Source organism: Aethalodelphis obliquidens, unplaced genomic scaffold (assembly GCF_003676395.1).
Source record: "Aethalodelphis obliquidens isolate GAN/ISIS:26980383/991018 unplaced genomic scaffold, ASM367639v1 scaffold4, whole genome shotgun sequence".
In the NCBI taxonomy this organism is placed as follows: domain Eukaryota; kingdom Metazoa; phylum Chordata; class Mammalia; order Artiodactyla; family Delphinidae; genus Aethalodelphis; species Aethalodelphis obliquidens.
Genome location: NW_020837948.1, coordinates 58364262 through 58385414, shown reverse-complemented (window position 1 = coordinate 58385414; position 21153 = coordinate 58364262). Strand labels below are relative to the sequence as shown.

The 21153-nt window shown below is 39.5% G+C and overlaps 2 protein-coding genes across 4 annotated transcripts in view; one reads left to right on the top strand and one right to left on the bottom strand.

The window, feature by feature from the left end:
* ANKRD31 (ankyrin repeat domain 31) overlaps positions 1 to 3394 on the bottom strand; it is a 133140-nt gene extending 129746 nt beyond the window's left edge. For all 3 annotated transcript variants that reach the window (XM_027100814.1, XM_027100813.1, XM_027100811.1), the window contains exon 1: positions 3116 to 3394. In XM_027100814.1, coding sequence (XP_026956615.1) covers positions 3116 to 3270 — 155 coding nt within the window. In that variant the 5' untranslated portion in view covers positions 3271 to 3394. The remainder of the gene's footprint in view (positions 1 to 3115) is intronic.
* A 258-nt stretch (positions 3395 to 3652) lies between these two features.
* The window catches only part of HMGCR (3-hydroxy-3-methylglutaryl-CoA reductase), a 53230-nt gene continuing 35729 nt past the window's right edge, over positions 3653 to 21153 (top strand). Inside the window, exon 1 of the mRNA XM_027100815.1 lies at positions 3653 to 3932. The gene's annotated coding sequence lies outside the window, so the exon portion shown is untranslated. The remainder of the gene's footprint in view (positions 3933 to 21153) is intronic.

The window sequence follows — 21153 nt, the reverse complement described above, 5'->3', positions numbered from 1 at the left end:
AAATAGTAAAGGCTTTGAAAATTGGACTGATGTCACCACCCACAGAAGGCAAAACAGAACATGCAGTCAGAACCTAATCAGATTGACTGCCTGTTAAAACAAACAAAAATCAACTCCCTCTAGAGGATTTTAACAGGAACAAGAGTCCAAAACATAACATTCAAAATATACAGGATATAGGGCTTCCCTGGGGGCGCAATGGTTGAGAGTCCGCCTGCCGATGCAGGGGACACGGGTTCGTGCCCCGGTCCGGGAAGATCCCACATGCCGCTGAGCAGCTGGGTCCGTGAGCCATGGCCGCTGAGCCTGCGCGTCCGGAGCCTGTGCTCCGCAACGGGAGAGGCCACAACAGTGAGAGGCCCGTGTACCGCAAAAAAAAAAAAAAAAAAAATATACAGGATATAATCCAGGATTACTCAACGTGCAAAGAAAAGGAAAATCTGACTAATTCTTGAGAGAAAAAATAACAGATGCCAATGCCCCAACCTCCCAAGCCCAGATGCTGGAATTACAAGACAAAGACCTTAAAGCAGCTATTATAATAATTCTCTATTACATAAAGGTGAACATTTATCAATGGATGAAAACAATGAAGTTCTCAGCAGAGAAATAAAAACTGTAAAAGAGAATCTGATGGAAATTTTAGGAGATATAATTATAATATCTGAAATTAAAAATTCACTGGATGGTCTCAACAACAGAATGGAGATGAGACAGGAAAAACTAAGTGAATCTTAAGATAAAGCAATAGAAATTATACAGTCTGAAGAACTAAGAGAGAAAAAATCAAAAAAAATTATTAGAGCCTCAAGGATCTGGAGACTATCAAAAGGTCTACCATTGTGTCATTTAAAACCCCAGAAAGAGGGCTTCCCTGGTGGCGCAGTGGTTGAGAGTCCACCTGCCGATGCAGGGGATGCGGGTTCATGCCCCGGTCCGGGAAGATCCCACATGCCGCAGAGCGGCTGGGCCCATGAGCCATGGCCGCTGAGCCTGCGCGTCCGGAGCCTGTGCTCCGCAATGGGAGAGGCTACAACAGTGAGAGGCCCGCGTACCACAAAAAAACAAACAACAACAACAACAAAAACTCCAGAAAGAGAGGATAAAAAGATTGGTACATAAAAATATATATGAAGATATCATGACAGAAAACTTCCGAAGTTTGGTGAAAGATATGTTTATAGATTCGAGAAGCAGTGAACCCCAAAAGGGAAAAACACAAATAAAATCATTACCAGAAACATCATAATCAAACTGCTGAAAATTAAAGACAGTGAGGGAAATGAAAGCAGACAGATTAAAAAAGATGATATATCACACAAATGGAAATAGTGATTTAAATGTGGAGGGAGGGGCTTGACTACAAGGGACAGGGCAGCCTGAAGGAGTTTTTTTTTGTTTTTTTGGCACAACAGAACTGTTCCGGATCTTGAGTATAGTGGTTGTTATAAGACTCCAGGTACCAGTCAAAATGGTCCCTGTACACCAATAAGAGCAAATATTACTGTTTCTGTATATAAAAGAGCCAAAAATCTGGATATCATCCTTTACTGCTGCCCTGCCCTCATCCTCCATATCTCATCAATCACCATCTGCAGCTAAATTTACTTTCTAAAGGCTTCTCAGATTTGTCCTTTTCCCTCTATTCCCACTGTTTCTGCCTAGTTGAGCTCTCATCATCCCAGTCTGTTACTACTTTGATCCCAAAGCTAACCCCTATAGCCTTGCTTTGCAAAAGGTGATCCCCGATCTAATAGTACCAACTTTAACCTGGACGCTTGCTAGAAATGCAGAATCTCAAACTCCAGCCTAGAACTCCTGAGTTGGAATCCACCTTGTAACAGGATTCTGAAGTGATTTATAAGAAATTCATAACTTTCATTAAAATTTGCAAAGCCCAGGCTTCCCTGGTGGCGCAGTGGTTGAGAGTCCGCCTGCTGATGCAGGGGACACGGGTTCGAGCCCCAGTCCGGGAAGATCCCACATGCCGCGGAGCGGCTGGGCCCGTGAGCCATGGCCGCTGAGCCTGCACGTCCGGAGCCTGTGCTCCGCAACGGGAGAGGCCACAGCAGTGAGAGGCCCGCGTACCGCAAAAAAAAAAAAAAAATTTGCAAAGCCCTAGTCTAGGGCATGCCTGAGTGAATGAAAATCTGATTATGCTGCTCCTCCACTTAACATCTTACAAGCTCCCTACCAGGACACACACAGGCTATCAGAGGCCTCACGTGACCTTACTGTACCTTTCTCTCCAGGCTCATCTTTCACTACACCCATCTCCCCATTTAACACTTCAGTAACACCCAACTGATTGCACATTCCAACACACATAACACAATGCTATGTCCCACCACTACACCTTTACCCATGCATGCAACTGCATGAAAACCTCCTTGGCCTGAAAACCTCCTCTCCTTCATCTGACAAATTCCGACCCACCTTCAAGACTCTACCCAGAAGTCAACCCTGGCAAACTCTGATGACCACCTAGGTTGAGGTAAGCATTCCTCTGGGCTCCTAAACCAGCCTGGGCATCCTTCCTACCCTGACTTCCCACATTACATTGAAATCATCTGTTTACGTCTTTCCTGGCCTGTAGGTTTCTCAGAGTCAGTGGCCTCATCTCTTTTATCTTCTCCCTGTGTCCAGCACAGGGAACTAGATATGTTTTGATGAACGGAACTACCATCTTCCCTTGATTCTTATAAAACTATCCGTTTCCAGTTTGGTAGTAACCATTTCCCCCGTCACACATTCTCTTCCTGAGAGAAAGTATACTAACCGTCTCCTGGACCTGAGCTACGAGTCGCTGGAAGCAAAATGCACTTGAGGAGTTTAGACCCAAGACTGTTTTGCCTACGCAAAAAAAGCCCCAGGCTAAGAAAGAAGGCTTTTTAAAAATGTCAGAAAGCCACCTGCTATAGAGCTCATTCGGTCCTAAGTTGGGGAAGGGCTGGGGGGCAGTTGCGGTCTTCTTTATATACGAAATTCGGAGCTCAGGCCTAGCTGCCCCATGAGGCCCTACTCCCGCCCGCACGCAGACGTTCGGCTGGTAACAATTTCTCCTCAACCCTCAGAGGGCCACCCGCCGCCAGAACCCAGGCCCAACGGCGGTCACCTTCTCCAGGGCAACTCCTCTTCTTCCTGGTCGCTCTCCGTCACCGATGCCTCGATCACCGTTTCATCACTGTCCCAGTTTGGGGCCTGGGCACCTTCCTCCATCTCCGCCTCACACTCCAAGTATTTTTTATCCTCTTTCTCTAACTCCTCCATTCCCCCAAAACATAAAAAAAAAATTTAAAAAATTTTAATTTGCTCTGAGGGCCAGGAGAAATTGTAAATTCAGAACAAAACTGGTGGCGGGAGCCCGGTGGGCCACGCGAGCACACACCGCGGGGTCGGAGGGCGTCGTGGGGAAGGCGGGCGAGCGCGGAGGCTTGACCCCACGCCGCCGGCAGGGGGAGCCGCGCGCCGCTCGTCTGACCCTCGCGCCGTACGTCGACCCGTCACCCCCGCTCCCGTGGCCGGAAGTGGCCCGAAGTGGCCGGGCGCGCGCCCGCGGGCCCCGGGTTTCCCGGCGGTCTGGGGCGTGGCCGGCTACCATACCCGCCTTCCGCACTTTTGCTTTGTGGCTGGGCGGTGGCGCGGGGGGGGGTCTAGAGCTGCGGCCGCGGGGATCGGAAAGGAAGCGTTGCACCGGACAGACTGGAGGCCGAGCCCGCCTAACGCTATACCGGCAGCGAGGGAGAGCTGGGTCACGTGCCGTGCAGCTCATTTCGGGCTTGTGAGACGCAGACCCGGAAAGAACTGTCAGCTCTGCTAGACTTTTCTGAAGCCAGAATGTGGTCTTAGCCCCGAAGAGTGTTTTTGAGTCCTTCAAGTGCTGCCTTTCTCCTTAATCCCTTTGACATCCCTTCCCCAAGAGTCCCCCTGAGGTAAGCAAAACAAAAATGTTAATCAGAAGTTTTTAGATGATCCAACTGGTTTGTTTTATATTTCTGTTTTTTCCTCAACTCTTTGGTTATGCTAGAATACAGATTGTGTTGGAAAGGCAGGTTAAATGCCTTGTATTTTCCCTTTATTACTTTTTATAATAATATTGGTGCCTAGCAGCCTCCCACAGTAACCAATTATTATTTTTAAATGAAATGACTACATTCTTATATATTTGATTTCAGTCTCTTTGCAAGTTTTTAATTCAGACTCATTCGAAACAAAGCCAAGTGAGCTCCACCTCCCAAGTGAGAGGAAGATTCCAATAAGACACACCCTTTCTGCATAGCAAATTTTTAGTACTCACTTCGGAATCTACAGGGTCCAAGCACATATTGGGTCTTTAATGGTTTGTCAAATAAATGAAAGAAACTAGGGTTTTCTGACTCCTCAATTTACTGTCCTTTTCAGTACATGGAGTGGCTTTGCCATACTTATTATTATTTTACTACTTTTCAAAATTTTTATTTTGTATTGGAGTAGAGTTGATTAACAATGTTACTTTCAGGTGTACAGCAAAGTGATTCAGTTATACATATGCATGTATCTGTTCTTTTTCAAATTCTTTTCCCATTTATGTTATTACAGAGTATTGAGCAGAGTTCCCTGTGCACTTTACTATTTAGACCATAGTTAAGCCACTGCTGTTTAAAACACTTGGTTCGTGGTTGTCTTTTAAACTTACTTGATTCTGGGTGTGGAGAAAAGGAAACCCTCCTACAACTGTTGATGGGAATGTAAATTGGTGCAGCCACTATGGGAAACAGTGTGAAGGTTCCCTAAAAAACTAAAACTAGAGCTACCATATGATCCAGCAGTCCCACTCCTGGGCATATATCTGGAAAAGACAAAAACTCTAATTTAAAAAGAGTCATGTACCCCAATGTTCATAGCAGCACTATTTATAATAGCCAAGACATGGAAGCAACTGAAGTGTCCATCCACAGATAAATGGATAAAGATGTGGTGTATATATATACGATGGAATGTTACTCAGTCATAAAGACTGAAGTATTGCCGTTTGCAGCATCATGGATAGACCTAAAAAATATCCCACTAAGTGAAGTAAGTCAGACAGAGAAAGACAAAAATTATATATCACTTATATGTGGAAAAATAATACAAATGAATTTATTTACAAAACAGAAACAGACTCATAGACATAGAATACAAACTCACGGTTACCAAAGGGGAAGGGGGGGTAAATTAGGATTATAGGATTAACAGATACACACTATGATATATAAAATAGATAAACAACAAGGATTTACTGTATAGCACGAGGAACTATATTCAATATCCTGTAATAACCTACAATGGAAAAGAACCTGAAAAACATATATATATATGTATAACTGAATCACTCTGCTGTACACCTGAAACTAACACAATATTATAAATCAACTATACTTCAATAAAAATAAAATAACCTACAGTTAATATACAAAAAATAAACTTATTTGAATATTCCTCACCTCAACTCTATAAACGAGGCAGAACAGTAATAAATATGCAAAGAACTAGACCTCTTTGTGTTTTTTACACCTCTCCACCTATATATCCTCCATGTTTAAAACAGTCCTAAATTCCCAGGTGAAAGGCTGGTGGGGAATTTTGTAACAGGTAGATCAGGCTGACAACATTACATCCACTGATAATCTTAACATATCACTAATAGTGAGATAACCAAATATGCTCCTCCAGGCATGATACAATAGGAATAAATGGTGCTACCTATGAAGTATTCTAAGCCCCCACAAAAGTTAAAAACCTGAATCTAATCAAGACTCTAGATCTAACTATCAGTTATTTATATGAGGGGGGAAGGTGGAAAAGCAGAGAAATGTGTTAACACCAGGAAGATAAAATTAACCAAATCTAGAATGTGGGAAATTCAATAGGACAAATGACCTGGTTTCTTTCAACAATTTAATATCATGGGGTAAAAAAAGAGAGAATGGGAACTCTATTAGATTTAAAGAGTCCTAAGAATAGGGGAGAAATTCAAGTAGTTAAAAAGGAAAATTGATTGCTTGTTAATATAAATACTAACACATAGTGAATTAGTCAGAAAACCTTGAGAAGAGCATTATATTCTTTTTAAACCAACAAATATCTGTAAAAAATTAAAGAATATGAGGCAGAATACAGTTAAGTTAGATTATATCAAAATTTGAATCTTTGAGGAATAATATTGTATAGTAAATTTATAAAATGAAACCAAGTAATCCTTCAGAACTATAATTAAATTTTCATTGCTTGATTTCCATTTAGGCTTTAAGTCTTTCGAGAAAAAGTTCTATTTGGGAATTCTTTACTTGTTTTAAAGGTGAATTAAAAGTAGAAGGCCAGCTTTGCCACCTCAGATTTTCATTAGGAAGGAAAATTCCAAAATCATACCAATAGCATATATGCTATACCACAAATGCTCGTGAGGCTCAGTGCCCTGAAGGAGGGCTGGGAATTAGGGCCCTTCCCTTACTGGCCGCGCCTTCTAATGGATGAGGCAGACAACAAACAAGTACATAAATAAATGAGATAATTCAGAGAGTGATGTGTGCCTGAGAGAAATAAAGAGGCTGCTGATTAGAGAACATGGTCAGAGATCACCTCTCTGAAGAGGTGACATTTGAAGAATGAACATAAGTGCACAGGCCCTGAGACATCCCAGGAGGCTTGTGTGCCGGAAGCTGGGGAGTCAGAGGAGAGTGGTGTGAGATGAGGACTCAGGCACTAAGCAGGAAGTGGAGTATGTACAAGGTGTACTATAATGAGACTTGTTTGGAAGTGTGGATTTTGAAAAAGAAGTCTCAGGATTTTTGTGGTTACACAATATATTTGGCTTTTATAATTTAAATTTTTTCCTGCCTATATAGCTTCATAGCATTTCCATTCTATCCAGGTTACTTTAGATCCCAGAACTGTAAGAGATGAGACTTTCATGGAAGATTTGCTTGATCATAAGTATAACACAACATGAATATCTAAGAGAGTAAACCCACTTTTCACCTTATTACTTTATTTCCCCCCAAAATAAAGGTATATAAAGTACTTCACTGAGTATTTTATGATGAGTATTTTAAAATGCATTTTCCAAAAATAACATTCATTTTCTCAAAGATTTGGATTAAAAAAAAAAAGATTGCCATCCATCAACCCAAATTATTTGCATGGTCTTTAGCACAAATAAGAACTATTTTGTGAATTTAGAAATGAATGAGAATATGCATGTAATCCGAAAAATCAGTATATGTGAGACCCTTTCTCAAAAACTGCAAAATGTGGGAAAACACAGAGACAGGTTTACACAGGATTAGGTGTTGGTTCAATACCTAAATTTGTTTTGCAGTCATCGTTATAGTTGATTCACTTGTGTAGGAATATGCTGACCCAACTCCTACAGGCTATGTCCTTTCTTAGTGCAGAATTTAATATAGAAGCTCAATTTTACTTTAAAATGGCATATATAAAATAGATATGAAAATAATTCAAAAAGTTAAAAGTACTATGAAATTTAAGGTAATAGCCTAATAAGCAGTTAATATTTCATTTTAAAAAACCCTCTGAAGAATAATTAATAGCATGTGTTATTCTGGTGATTGACAAAAAGATATATTACAATGAAGCCCATAAAATCAGCAAAGGTTGATTGCAAAAACTCGGCATTTCAAAAATGAGAATCAGAGGACTAGGCATGCCTAGTGGTAACTTATAACAACCCTTCCTGACCCATTGCCCCAGGATGCCTACAAGACGTTGCTATTCTGTGTGATCTCTAAAATCATAATTATTCATTGTTTAGCTCTATTAGATCATGAGTAGTATATTTCTTTAGAAGTGAGAATGCAAAATGACCTAGTTAGGGGGCAACAGTTATAAACTGATCATCTGTCTCAGAAGGAGAAATACATTACAACATTTTATAATTTATGATGACATGAAAAAAGCAACAGATGTTAAACATGATTATCAGGGTTTTGTAAGGATTCTTAAATTATTTTCCCCCTAAAAACACAGTATAATGTTGGTATAAAAAATTGGCAATCAAAGTGACAGATAAAGTCATGATAGGCTGTCAAAGAATTAGAAACGCAAATGCAACAGCCTGGTGAAAATGACACTGATTTTGTCAACTAGTTTTGACAAGTTCAGAAGATTCCAACAGTAATTTTGAAAAGTTAGAGACACCCTAAATGTCCATCAATAGGTGATTATCAGTGGAATACTATGTTGTCATTAAGAAGAATGAAAAGCAGATATATACATAGACATGTATAGCTTCTCATAGTATACTATTTACAGAATAAAACAAAGAGCTGAACAGTGACAGCTCTGGAATTTCATATAGGAAAGGTGTCAAGGTGATAATCTTTTTGAAATGAGAGCTATGAAACTTCAACAAAGGTTGTGTTTGAATAGTAAACACAGTTGTCAGCTGCTTACACAGCAAATTCACACCTTTATCTTAGAGTGTATGTTTATTTAGGGTTGTTTAGGGGGATTGAGGAAATAAGAGGTTATCAAGCGTACCAAGCCACCCCCTGACTCTGCTACTGAAGAACGGTATAATCTGTTTTTTATTGCTTCTCTTCATTAAGGAATAATTTGCATATAATGACATATGTAGACCTTAATGTTCAGTTCAATGTGTGGTGGATTTTTTTTTTAAAAAGTTTCTGTATTTCTTACACCAGCATACACAACCTACAGGAGGAAAATCGGAGTTGTAAGTGGAAAAACGGTAATCTTAAAAGCTCAAATCTTAAAAGTATAATTTACATAAATGATTAATACATAAAAAATAATAAATTTTAGTTGATTTTTGGACTCACGAAATTGCCAAATTTACATATGGTAATGGGATATTCTTTGTGTGTAACTGAAACAGTCATGTAAACTAGTTTAGACTAATATATTAGCAGGTCTGCCAAAGTAGAAAGACACAAAAATGCCAGCCATGAAAGGTTAATCAGAATTTTGATGTAGTAAAATGATGCAGTTCAATGGTTTTGAATACACACACACACACACACACACACACACACACACACAAACACACACACACACACACACACTGCTTAAAACAGGATTAAGAATATTTCCATTGCTTCTTCCCTTTCCTCAATACCTACCCCCAAGCAAACACTTTCTGATTTCTATCATGTAGTTTCTCTACCACCACAGAGTAGCCTTTCATGTAAATGGAATCATATTGTATGTATCTTTTTAAACTGGATTCTTTTAGTAGGTTTAATGTTTTTAAGATTCACCGATGTGCTTTATATCAATGCATTCCTCTTTATTGCTGAGTACTATTACACTGTATGAACATACCAAATTTGTTTAGTCCACTCGCCTGTTGACAAACATTTATTTCCACTTTGGAGGCTATTATAGAGAGGCTGCTGGTAATATTCTCACTGAAGTTTTTTTGTGGATGTATGTTTTCATTTCTCTTAGGTAAATACCTAAGAGTACAATTGCTGGGGTATATGGTGGGTATATGTTTAACTTTATAAGAAACTGCCTTTCTATACTCCTACCAGCCATGTATGAAAGCTCCCTTTGCTCCATATCTTCACCAACATTTGATAGTCAATCTCCTATTTATTACCCATTCTGGTGGGTGTGAAATAGTATCTCATTGTGGTTTTAATTTGCATTTCCCTAATGGCTAAGGACACTAAGCACCTTCTATGTGCTTTTTGACTGTACCTTTTGTAGTTTCTATGCAGATTTTTTGCCCACTTGTCAATTGGGCTGTTTGTATTTTTATTGTTGGTTTGTAGGAGTCCTTTACACAGTCTGGACATGAGGCCTTTGTCAGATTTATGCATCATGAATACTTTTTACTTGTCTCTGGCTTGCCTATTCAATTTTTTTTCTTTTTTTGAATTTTATTTTTTTTAATACAGCAGGTTCTGATTAATTATCTATTTTATGCATATTAGTGTATACATGTCAATCCCAATCTCCCAGTTCATCCCACCACCACCACCCCCCGCCCCCCACCCCCCGCTTTCCCCCTTGGGTCCATACGTTTGTTCTCTATATCTGTGTCTCTATTTCTGCCTTGCAAACTGGTTCATCTGTACCATTTTTCTAGAATTCCACATACATGATTTAATATATAATATTTGTTTTTCTCTTTCTGACTTGCTTCACTCTGTATGACAGTCTCTAGGTGATCCACATCTCTACAAATGACCCAATTTCATTCCATTTTATGGATGAGTAATATTCCATTGTATATATGTACCACATCTTCCTTATCATTCATCTGTTGATTGGCATTTAGGTTGCTTCCCTGACCTGGCTATTGTAAATAGTGCTGCAGTGAACGTTGGGGTGCATGTGTCTTTTTGAATTATGGTTTTCTCTGGGTATATGCCCAGTAGTGGGATTGCTGGGTCATATAGTAATTCTATTTTTAATTTTTTAAAGAACCTCCATACTGTTCTCCACAGTGGCTGTATCAATTTACATTCCCACCGACAGTGCAAGAGGGTTCACTTTTCTCCACACCCTCTCCAGCATTTGTTGTTTATAGATTTTCTGATGATAGCCATTCTGACCGGCGTGAGGTGCTACCTCATTGTAGTTTTGATTTGCATTTCTCTAATAATTAGTGAGCACGTGAGCAGCTTTTCATGTGCCTCTTGGCCATCTGTATGTTTCTTTGGAGAAATGTCTATTTAGGTCTTCTGCCCAATTTTTGATTGGGTTGTTTGTGTTTTAATATTGAGCTGCATGAGCTGTTTATATATTTTGGAGATTAATCCTTTCTCCGTTGATTTGTTGCCAAATATTTTCTCCCATTCTGAGGGTTGTCTTATCATCTTGTTTATAGTTTCCTTTGCTGTGCGAAAGCTTTTAAGTTTCATTAGGTCCCATTTGTTTATTTTTGTTTTTATTTACATTACTCTAGGAGGTGGGTCAAAAAAGATCTTGCTGGATTTATGTCAAAGAGTGTTCTTCCTATATTTTCCTCTAAGAGTTATATAGTGTCTGGTCTTACATTTTGGTCTTTAATCCATTTTGAGTTTATTTTTGTGTATGGTGTTAGGGAGTGTTCTAATTTCATTCTTTTACATGTAGCTGTCCAGCTTTTCCAGCACCACTTATTGAAGAGACTGTCTTTTCTCCATTGTATATCCTTGTCTCCTTTGTCATAGATTAGTTGACCATAGGTGCATGGGTTTATCTCTGGGCTTTCTATCCGGTTCCATTGATCTGTCTTTCTGTTTTTGTGCCAGTACCATATTGTCTTGATTACTGTAGCTTTGTAGTATAGTCTGAAATCAGGGGGTCTGATTCATCCAGCTCCATTTTTTCCCCTCAAGATTGCTTTGGCTATTCAGGGTCTTTTGTGTCTCCATACAAATTTTAAAATTTTTTATTCTAGCTCTGTAAAAAATGCCATTGGTAATTTGATGGGGATTGCATTGAATCTGTAGATTGGGTAGTATAGTCATTTTCACAGTGTTGATTCTTCCAATCCAAGAACATGGTATATCTCTCCATCTGTTTGTGTCATCTTTGATTTCTTTGATCAGTGACTTATAGCTTTCTGAGTACAGGTCTTTTACCTCCTTAGGTAGGTTTATTCCTAGGTATTTTATTCTTTTTGTTGCAATGGTGAATGGGGTTGTTTCCGTAATTTCTCTTTCTGATCTTTTGTTGTTAGTGTATAGGAATGCAAGAGATTTTTGTGCATTAATGTATCCTGCTACTTTACCAAATTCATTGATTAGCTCTAGAAGTTTTCTGGTGGCATCTTTAGGATTATCTATGTATAGGTATCATGTTATCTGCAAACAGTGACAGTTTTACTTCTTTTCCAATTTGTATTCCTTATTTTTCTTTTTCTTCTATGATTGCCGTGAATAAGACTTCCAAAACTATGTTGAATAAGAGTGGCGAGAGTGGACATCCTTGTCTTGATTCTGATCTTAGAGGAAATGCTTTCAGTTTTTCACCATTGAGAGTGACGTTTGCTGTGGGTTTGTCGTATATGGCCTTTATTATGATGAGGTAGGTTCCCTCTGTGCCCACTTTCTGGAGAGTTTTTGTCCTAAATGGGTTTTGAATTTTGTCAAAACCTTTTTCTGCATCTACTGAGATGCTCATATGGTTTTTATTCTTCAATTTGTTAATATGGTGTATCACACTGATTGATTTGTGTATATTGAAGAATCCTTGCATCCCTGGATAAATCCCACTTGATCATGGTGTATGATCCTTTTAATATGTTGTTGGATTCTGTTTGCCAGTATTTTGTTGAGGATTTTTGCATCTATATTCACCAGTGATATTGTTCTGTAATTTTCTTTTTTTGTAGTATCTTTGTCTGGTTTTGGTATCAGGGTGATGGTGGCCTCGTAGAATGAGTTTGGGAATGCTCCTCCCTCTGCTATATTTTGGAAGAGTGTGAGAAGGATAGGTGTTAGTGCTTCTCTAAATGTTTCATAGAATTCACCTGTGAAGCCGTCTGTTCCTGGACTTTTGTTTGTTGGAAGATCTGTAATCACAGTTTCAACTTCATTACTTGTGATTTGTCTCTTCATATTTTCTATTTCTTCCTGTTTCTGTCTTGGAAGGTTATCCCTTTCTAAGAATTTGTCCATTTCTTCCAGGTTGTCCATTTTATTGGCATAGAGTTACTTGTAGTAGTCTCTTATGATGCTTTGTATTTCTGTGGTGTCTGTTGTAACTTCTCCTTTTTCATTTCTGATTTTATTGATTTGAGTCCTCTCCCTCTTTTTCTTGATGAGTCTGGCTAAAGGTTTATCAATTTTGTTTATTTTCTCAAAGAATCAGCTTTTAGTTTTATTGATCTTTGCTATTGTTTTCTTTGATTCTATTTCATTTATTTCTGCTCTGATCTTTATGATTTCTTTCCTTCTACTAACTTTGGGCTTTGTTCTTCTTTTTCTAAGGTTCCTTTAGGTGTAAAGTTAGATTGTGTATTTGAGATTTTTCTTCTTTCTTGAGGTAGGATTGTGTAGCTATAAACTTCCCTCTTAGAACTGCTTTTGCTGCATCCTATAGGTTTTGGATCGTCGTGTTTTCATTGTCATCTGTCTCTAAGTATTTTTTAATTTCCTCTTTGATTTCTTCAGTGATCTCTTGGTTATTTAGTAACATATTGTTTACCCTCCATGTGTTTGTGCTTTTTACGTTTTTTTCCCTGTAATTGATTTCTACTCTCATAGTGTTGTGGTCAGAAATGATGCTTGATATGATTTCAGTTTTCTTAAATTTACCAAGGCTTGATTTGTAACGCAAGATGTGACCTTTCCTGGAGAATGTTCCGTGTGCACTTGAGAAGAGAGTGTGATCTGCTGTTTTGGGATGGAATTTCCTATAAATATCAATTAAATCTATCTAGTCTATTGTGTCATTTAAAGCTTTTGTTTCCTTATTAATTTTCTGTCTGGATGATCTGTCCATTGGTGTAAGTGAGGTGTTAAAGTCCCCCACTATTATTGTGTTACTGTCGATTTCCTCTTTTATAGCTGTTAGCATTTGCCTTATGTATTGAGTTGCCCCTATGTTGGGTGCATATATATTTATAATTGTTATGTCTTCTTCTTGGATTGATCCCTTGATCATTATGTAGTGTCCTTCCTTGTCTCATGTAACATTCTATATTTTAAAGTCTATTTTATCTGATATGAGTATTGCTACTCCAGCTTTCTTTTGATTTCCATTTGCATGGAATATCTTTTTCCAACCCCTCACTTTCAGCCTGTATGTGTCCCTCAGTCTGAAGTGGGTCTCTTGTAGACAGCATGTATATGGGTCTTGTTTTTGTATCCATTCAGTGAGCCTGTGTCTTTTAGTTGGAGCATTTAATCCATTGACATTTAAGGTAATTATCAATAAGTATGTTCCTATTACCATTTTCTTAATTGCTTTGGGTTTTTTTTTTTGTAAGTCCTTTTCTTCTCTTGTGTTTCCCACTTAGAGAAGTTCCTTTAGCATTTGTTGTAGAGCTGGTTTGGTGGCACTGAATTCTCTTAGCTTTTGCTTGTCTGTAAAGCTTTTGATTTCTCCGTCGAATCTGAGTGCGATCCTTGCTGGATAGAGTAATCTTGGTTGTAGGTTCTTCCCTTTCATCACTTTAAATATATCATGCCACTCCCTCCTGGCTTGTAGAGTTTCTGCTGAGAAATCAGCTGTTAACCTTATGGGAGTTCCTTTGTATATTATTTGTCGTTTTTCCCTTGTTGCTTTTAATAATTTTTCTTTGTCTTTAATTTTTGCCAATTTGATTACTATGTGTCTTGGCGTGTTTCTCCCTGGGTTTATCCTGTTTGGGACTCTCTGCGCTTCCTGGATTTGGGTGGCTGTTTCCTTTCCCATGTTAGGGAAGTTTTCGACTATAATCTCTTCAGATACTTTCTCTGGTCCTTCTCTTCTCCTTCTGGGACTCCTATAAATGTGAATGTTGGTGCATTTAATGTCATCCCAGAGGTCTCTTAGGCTATCTTCATTTCTTTTCATTCTTTATTCTGTTCTGCAGCAGTGAATTGTACCATTCTGTCTTCCAGGTCACTTATCCATTCTTCTGCCTCAGTTATTCTGCTGTTGATTCCTTCTAGTGTATTTTTCATTTCAGTTACTGTATTGTTCATCTCTGTTTGTTTGTCCTTTAATTCTTCTAGGTGTTTGTTCTTTAATTCATCTAGGTGTTTATGAAACATTTCTTGCATCTTCTCGATCTTTGCCTCCATTGTTTTTCTGAGGTACTGGATCATCTTCACTATCATTATTCTGAATTCTTTTTCTGGAAGGTTGTCTATCTCCACTTCATTTAGTTGTTTTTCTGGGGTTTTATCTTGTTCCTCTGCCTTTTCATCTTGTCTATCTTTCTGTGAATGTAGTTTTCGTTCCACAGGCTGCAGGATTGTAGTTCTTCTTGCTTCTGCTGCCTGCCCTCTGGTGGATGAGGCTATCTAAGAGGCTTGTGCAAGCTTCCTGATGGGAGGGACTAGTGGTGGGTAGAGCTGGGTGTTGCTCTGGTGGGCAGAGCTCAGTAAAACTTTAATCTGCTTGTCTGCTGATGGGTGGGGCTGAGTTCCCTCCCTGTTGGTTGTTTGGCCTGAGGCGACCCAGGACTGGAGCCTACAGGCTCTTTGGTGGGGCTAATGGCAGACTCTGGGAGGGCTCACGCCAAGGAGTACTTCTCAGAACTTCTGCTGCCAGTGTCCTTGTCCCCGTGGTGAGCCACAGCCACCCCCCCACACCTCTGCAGGAGACCCTCCAACACTAGTAGGTAGGTCTGGTTCAGTTTCCTGTGGGGTCACTGCTCCTTGCCCTGGGTCCCGATGCGCACACTACTTCGTGTGTGCCCTCTGAGAGTGGAGTCTCTGTTTCCCCCAGTCCTGTCGAAGTCCTACAATCAAATCCCTCTAGCCTTCAAAGTCTGATTCTCTGGGAATTCATCCTCCCTTTGCCAGACCCCCAGATTGGGAAGCCTGACGTGGGGCTGAGAACCTTCACTCTAGTGGGTGGACTTCTATGCTATAATTGTTCTCCAGTTTGTGAGGCACCCACCCAGCGGTTTTTTTGATTTTATTATGATTGCGCCCATCCTACCGTCTCATTGCAGCTTCTCCTTTGTCTTTAGATGTGGGGTATCTTTTTTGGTGAGTTCCATTGTCTTCCTGTCAATGATTGTTTATCAATTAGTTGTGATTCCAGTGCTCGCGCAAGAGGGAGTGAGCGCACGTCCTTCTACTCTGCCATCTTGAACCAACCCTTCATTTTCTTATTAATGCCTTTTCATCAGAAATAGGTTTTGAGTGATGTCCAGTTTATCAATTTCTTCTTGTACAGTAAGTGCTTGCATTAGTTTCCTAGGGCTGCTGTAATAAATTACCACATACTGGATGGCTTAAATAACAGAAATTCATTATCTCACAATTCTGGAGGCCAGGAGTCTAAAATCAAGGTGTTGGCCAGGCCAGGCTCTCTCTAACGCTTCTAGGTGAGAATCCATTCCATTCCTTCCTCTTAGCTTTGCTGTTGCTGATAGTTCTTGGCATTCCTTGCCTTGACTCCAATCTCTACCCCCTTCATCAAGTGGTCTTCTCCCTGTACATCTCTTTCTCTGTGTCTCCTCCTCTTCTTGTAAGAACACTAGTCATATTAGAGCAGGGCCTACCCTACTCCACTATGACCTGACCTTAACTTAAACAATTACAACTATAACAACCCTATTTCCTAATATGGTCGCATTCTGAGGTTCCTAGAAGAACATGAATTTGGGGGAGGGGGGACACTAAACAACCCAATACAGTGCTTTTTGTGTCTTACGCTAAAAACCTTTGCTTAAGCAAAACTTATTCTACACGTTGCTTTTTCTTTTCTGCTTCCCTTCCTCCCCTTAACTAACCTCAAAGGCTGATCTCTCCAGGACTGGACTATGGGGAAGACAGAGAGTTGGGGGAGGGAGGCAGGGAAGTTCTTACTAGAGTGGTGTCAAAGGTGAACTTGATCCAGCTTCTACTAGTTTGTAAGAGCTGATTGTTAAATTTTCAGGAATTTGGAAGTCAGTTATTAAACGTAGTCACTATTAAAAATTAAAGTGTATAAGCATAATTGAACAAATTATATTAAAAATAAAGGCAGTAAATACCCCAAACTCATCACTTCTCAATTATTTTGTTACATTTTACTATGAGGCCAGATTTTGTGGTTTACTGAGTGGAGGAAGAGGACCAGGAAAGAAGAACTAATAATGTGTAGTAAGTTTTGGAGTATTTACACCACAGAAATCTGCAAATTTTACAAGTAACCCCCCCCGCCGCCTGCCCTGCTCCCACACATCATAGGGCTGGTTGTTATTATGTTTAATAGCTTCCACAGGATGTGTGTATGTGTGTGTATGTGTGTATATTGTGTGTATATATACACACATCATATATCATATATATACAATATATCATCAAACAAAAAAGTATGTATGTATATGTACATATACAACATATATAATTAAGCAAAAAGTATATATATATACATATATAATTTATACAATATTTTATAGTTTAGAAAGTATAGGAGAGGGCTTCCCTGGTGGCACAGTGGTTGAGAGTCTGCCTGCCGATGCAGGGGACACGGGTTCGTGCCCCGGTCTGGGAAGATCCAACATGCCGCGGAGCGGCTGGGCTGGGCCCGTGAGCCATGGCCGCTGAGCCTGCGCATCTGGAGCCTGTGCTCCACAACGGGGGAGGCCACACAGTGAGAGGCCCGCGTACCAAAAAAAAAAAAAAAAGTATAGGAGAAAAGCTGGAAGGAAAGAAATGTGCTAAAATGCAAAAGATAGTCACCCTGAGTGACTATCCTTGAGTTCTGGGTAATTATTTTCTCCTCTATAATTTCCTATTATTTTCCTAATTGTCTAAATGGCAATGTAATACTTTTAGAATGAGAAAACAGTAATTTTTACAATATTAAATACTTTTAGGATGTCCAGTATGTTTGTACTGTTTTTGAAACCTGATTTGAAACCTCAGTCAAGTTTCAGATGCCCTAGGAGAGATAATCTCTAAAGATTTAACATTGTATTCAGCTGACAGATGTCACAATGCTAATGCACAAGTTTCAATTATGCCAACATTGTCTTTTAAATATTCAGTCCTTAGTCAGTTTTACTTCCTTCCTATCTTTTGAAGATATGCTTCCTGTTTCTGTGTTTAAGATTATATCCTTCCTGTTTCTGATGGCTGCAAGTTTCTAGTTCAGTAATTCAGAAGCTTTGGATGAAACTGAAGACTTTTTCCCATAGCCCTGTAGCAACATCTAGTGGGTATTTAAAGACAGGACAAGACAGAGCAGCAGTTTTGATGGCAAATGTGACTTAGCAAAAAAAAAAAAACAAAACAAAAAAGCCTTAAATCCTCAAGACAAATAGAATCTCTCTTTACATACATCTCTTTGCATTGGTGTGTATGTAAACACTTAAGATAAAACATAGCTGACATTTCCTCATCTAGCCTGCTGTGAACTTAAACAGCATTTGTTACTACATTATATAATGGGCATTATCATGAAGAACCATATGAGAGGTCCCTAAGCAAGAGTACCAGAGCAGTGTAAAAACCTCCAAAAGCAAAAAGGAAGAACTTGTGTAGAATGGCATCTGAAAGGAACAGAAGTGTCCAGGAGTATAAGCAGAGAATAAGAGAGAAGAGACAACAGGAGGGAAGGGGTAGAAAGGAAGCCAAGGAAGAAGAGAAAACTAAAGCAAAATCATGGGAAGTGGTAAGTTTACAGAATCCAGATTTATCCTAAGATAACTGCAGTCCAGTCATTGTTCTCTTAACCAAAAGGTAGGTGTTTCTTAACCCCTCAAGCCTGTTCGAGGTACCCAGTCCCCCAAAGATCTTTGCCATGTTTCCCTTTGACTTGATGCATTACCTTTCCCATCTCACTTTCACTAGAAGTTCAGGACCTAGGTAGGTGATGGGTGGTAGCTGATGAGTGAGGAAAAAAAGTGACTGTAGAAACTTTCTCTAATCTCTCTCTGCCTTAACTTCTCTAGTTGAAAATTAGAGAATAATTTGGTCCCTGTAATTTTCATAGACATTTTTCCATAATCATCAATTATTTATGAAAATGCTATTACTTATAGAAAAAATCCATAAAGCTTAGATACTAGTGGTAGCATTCCTATGCACACCTAAGAAACAAATACCTGCTTATGGCTGTCAACATGTGGGGCTGGGCTGAGCTCCACACGAGTTAGGAAACCTCGTTCTGCAATCTGGGACCATTTTTCTAATCTGGCCTGTTGGAGAGGGAAATAAATAGAGACATTATTGAGGAATTATTGAGGCAGTATGATGGGGGAGGCAAAAAATATGAGATTGGGTAAAGGGAAGACTTGTCCTATCAGATATCAAAATGTATTTTAAAACTATGAATTATAATATTATATATACTGGAGCAGATATAGACAAATAGCTCAGTGAAAGAGTATAACTACATAACTAGATCCATGCATGTATGAAATGCTTGGCAATGAAGATCAATAGGGAAAGGGGGACTTTTTTTTTTTTTTTTTTTGCCGTACGTGGACCTCTCACTGTTGTGGCCTCTCCCATTGCGGAGCACAGGCCCTGGACGCGCAGGCTCAGTGGCCATGGCTCACGGGCGTAGCCGCTCCACAGCGTGTGGGATCTTCCCGGACTGGGGCACGAACCCGCGTCCCCTGCATCGGCAGGCGGACTCTCAAACACTGCGCCACCAGGGAAGCCCAGGGGGACATATTTAAGAAATGGTATTGGAACAATTCTTCGTGTACAAAATATTAAATTTGGATCCATACCTCAAACTATACACAAAAATGAATTCCATATGGATCAATGAAGAAGCCAAATTTTTAAACATTTAGAAGAAAATATATCTTTATAATCTCAAGGTAAGGCAGGATTTCATAAACAAAACACAAAAAGCAAAATTCATTTTAAAAAGGTTGATAAAGTATATAGTATAGAAATCAAGAATTATATTCTTGGAAAAGACAAGGAGGGCCCAAAAACAGAAATGCACAAACCAGGAAAAAATTATTTGTAGAACATAACCAGGAAATTATTAACATCCAGAGTATATAAAAAGCTCTTCTAAATCAATAAGAAAAAAAATCCAACAATCCATAGAAAAATGTGCAAAGGTCACAAACAGGCATTTCATATAAGAGGAGACTTGGTTGGTGGCTAAACATGAAAAGATGTTCAACTTCTTTTGTAAGCAGGAAAATGCAAATTGAAATTAAAAGTAATACCATTTCATATCTACCTAGGCACACTTCCTTGGAAGATCTTACACATGTGCATTACAAGTATAGAACTTGCCTGGTGGCATAGTGGTTAAGAATCCACCTGCCAATGCAGGGGACACAGGTTTGAGCCCTGGTCCAGGAAGATCCCACATGCCGCGGAGCAACTAAGCCCGTGCGCCACAACTCCTGAGCCTGCGCTCTAGAGCCCGCGAGCCACAGCTACTGAGCCTGTGTGCCACAACTACTGAAGCCCGCGTGCCTAGAGCCCACACGCCACAACAAGAGAAGCCACTACAATGAGAAGCCCTCACGCGCACCGCAATGAAGGTATCTCCCGCTCGCCGCAACTAAAGAAAGCCCGCGCAGCAATGAAAACCTAATGCAGCCGAAAAAATAATTAATTAATTAAAAAAAGGCAAGTATAGAATATTCATCAAAGCCTTATTTATGATTATCAAAATCTGAAAAAAAATATTAACAGAATGGATTAATGAATTGTGATATATAGTCATATAATGTAAATACAGCAGCAAAAATGAATGAATACAGTTATAAGTATCAACACGAATGACTCAAAAACATAAAATTTGGCCATAAAAGGAAGGTATGGCAGAACATACCAATTTATATAATTTTCAAAGGAAGAGAAAAACTATCCAAAATATACTGCTTAAAGATACACAGATTGTGTAACGTTATAAAGAAAGTCAAGGTGAAAGTGGCAGTGACAGTAGCACAGGTTTTTAATCTTTTCAAATTCCCACATAAAAACTAAGTGGCAAAACCAAAAACTCGTGGACATTTACAACATGACTGTTTGCCAAGGTCTCTCCATGGACCTGAAAATACAAATGGGTGGAGATAAACATCCATGGTCCCAAGAGCTGTGTGTACCTGGGGCTATGCAGGAGGAAGCAGAGAGGAACAGGGGCGTGTCTGACAGACCTGAGAACAGGGAAGCCCCGAACAGCCGACAGATGGTCCCTGGAAAGCATGGTGTGCCCACTTCAGAACAGCTGTTGAGATTGACAAGGGTGTTGTCCAGTGCAGTAGGGTGAGTACAGGGGTCCTTGTTAAAGTCTGAAAAGGGTGCAAGCAGCCTGGGCTGCGTGAACTTGTAAAGACAACCAGGCAAAGCTGCCTTTCAAGACAACTGCTGAAAATAGGATAGAAGAGAGTAGAGACACGGTGTGCACCTCATAATACAAGAATAGACTTTTTAGAAAGTGTATTTCCATTTTTTACATGCATGTAGTTTGAAAACCATATTGCAATAGCTATCCCAAGTTTTAACTCCAGTCTTTCCTACTCTGCCTTTTGAATTACGTTCCTAAAGCTCTTATGTGGTCTTTTTGCTTATCTACCTATAGACA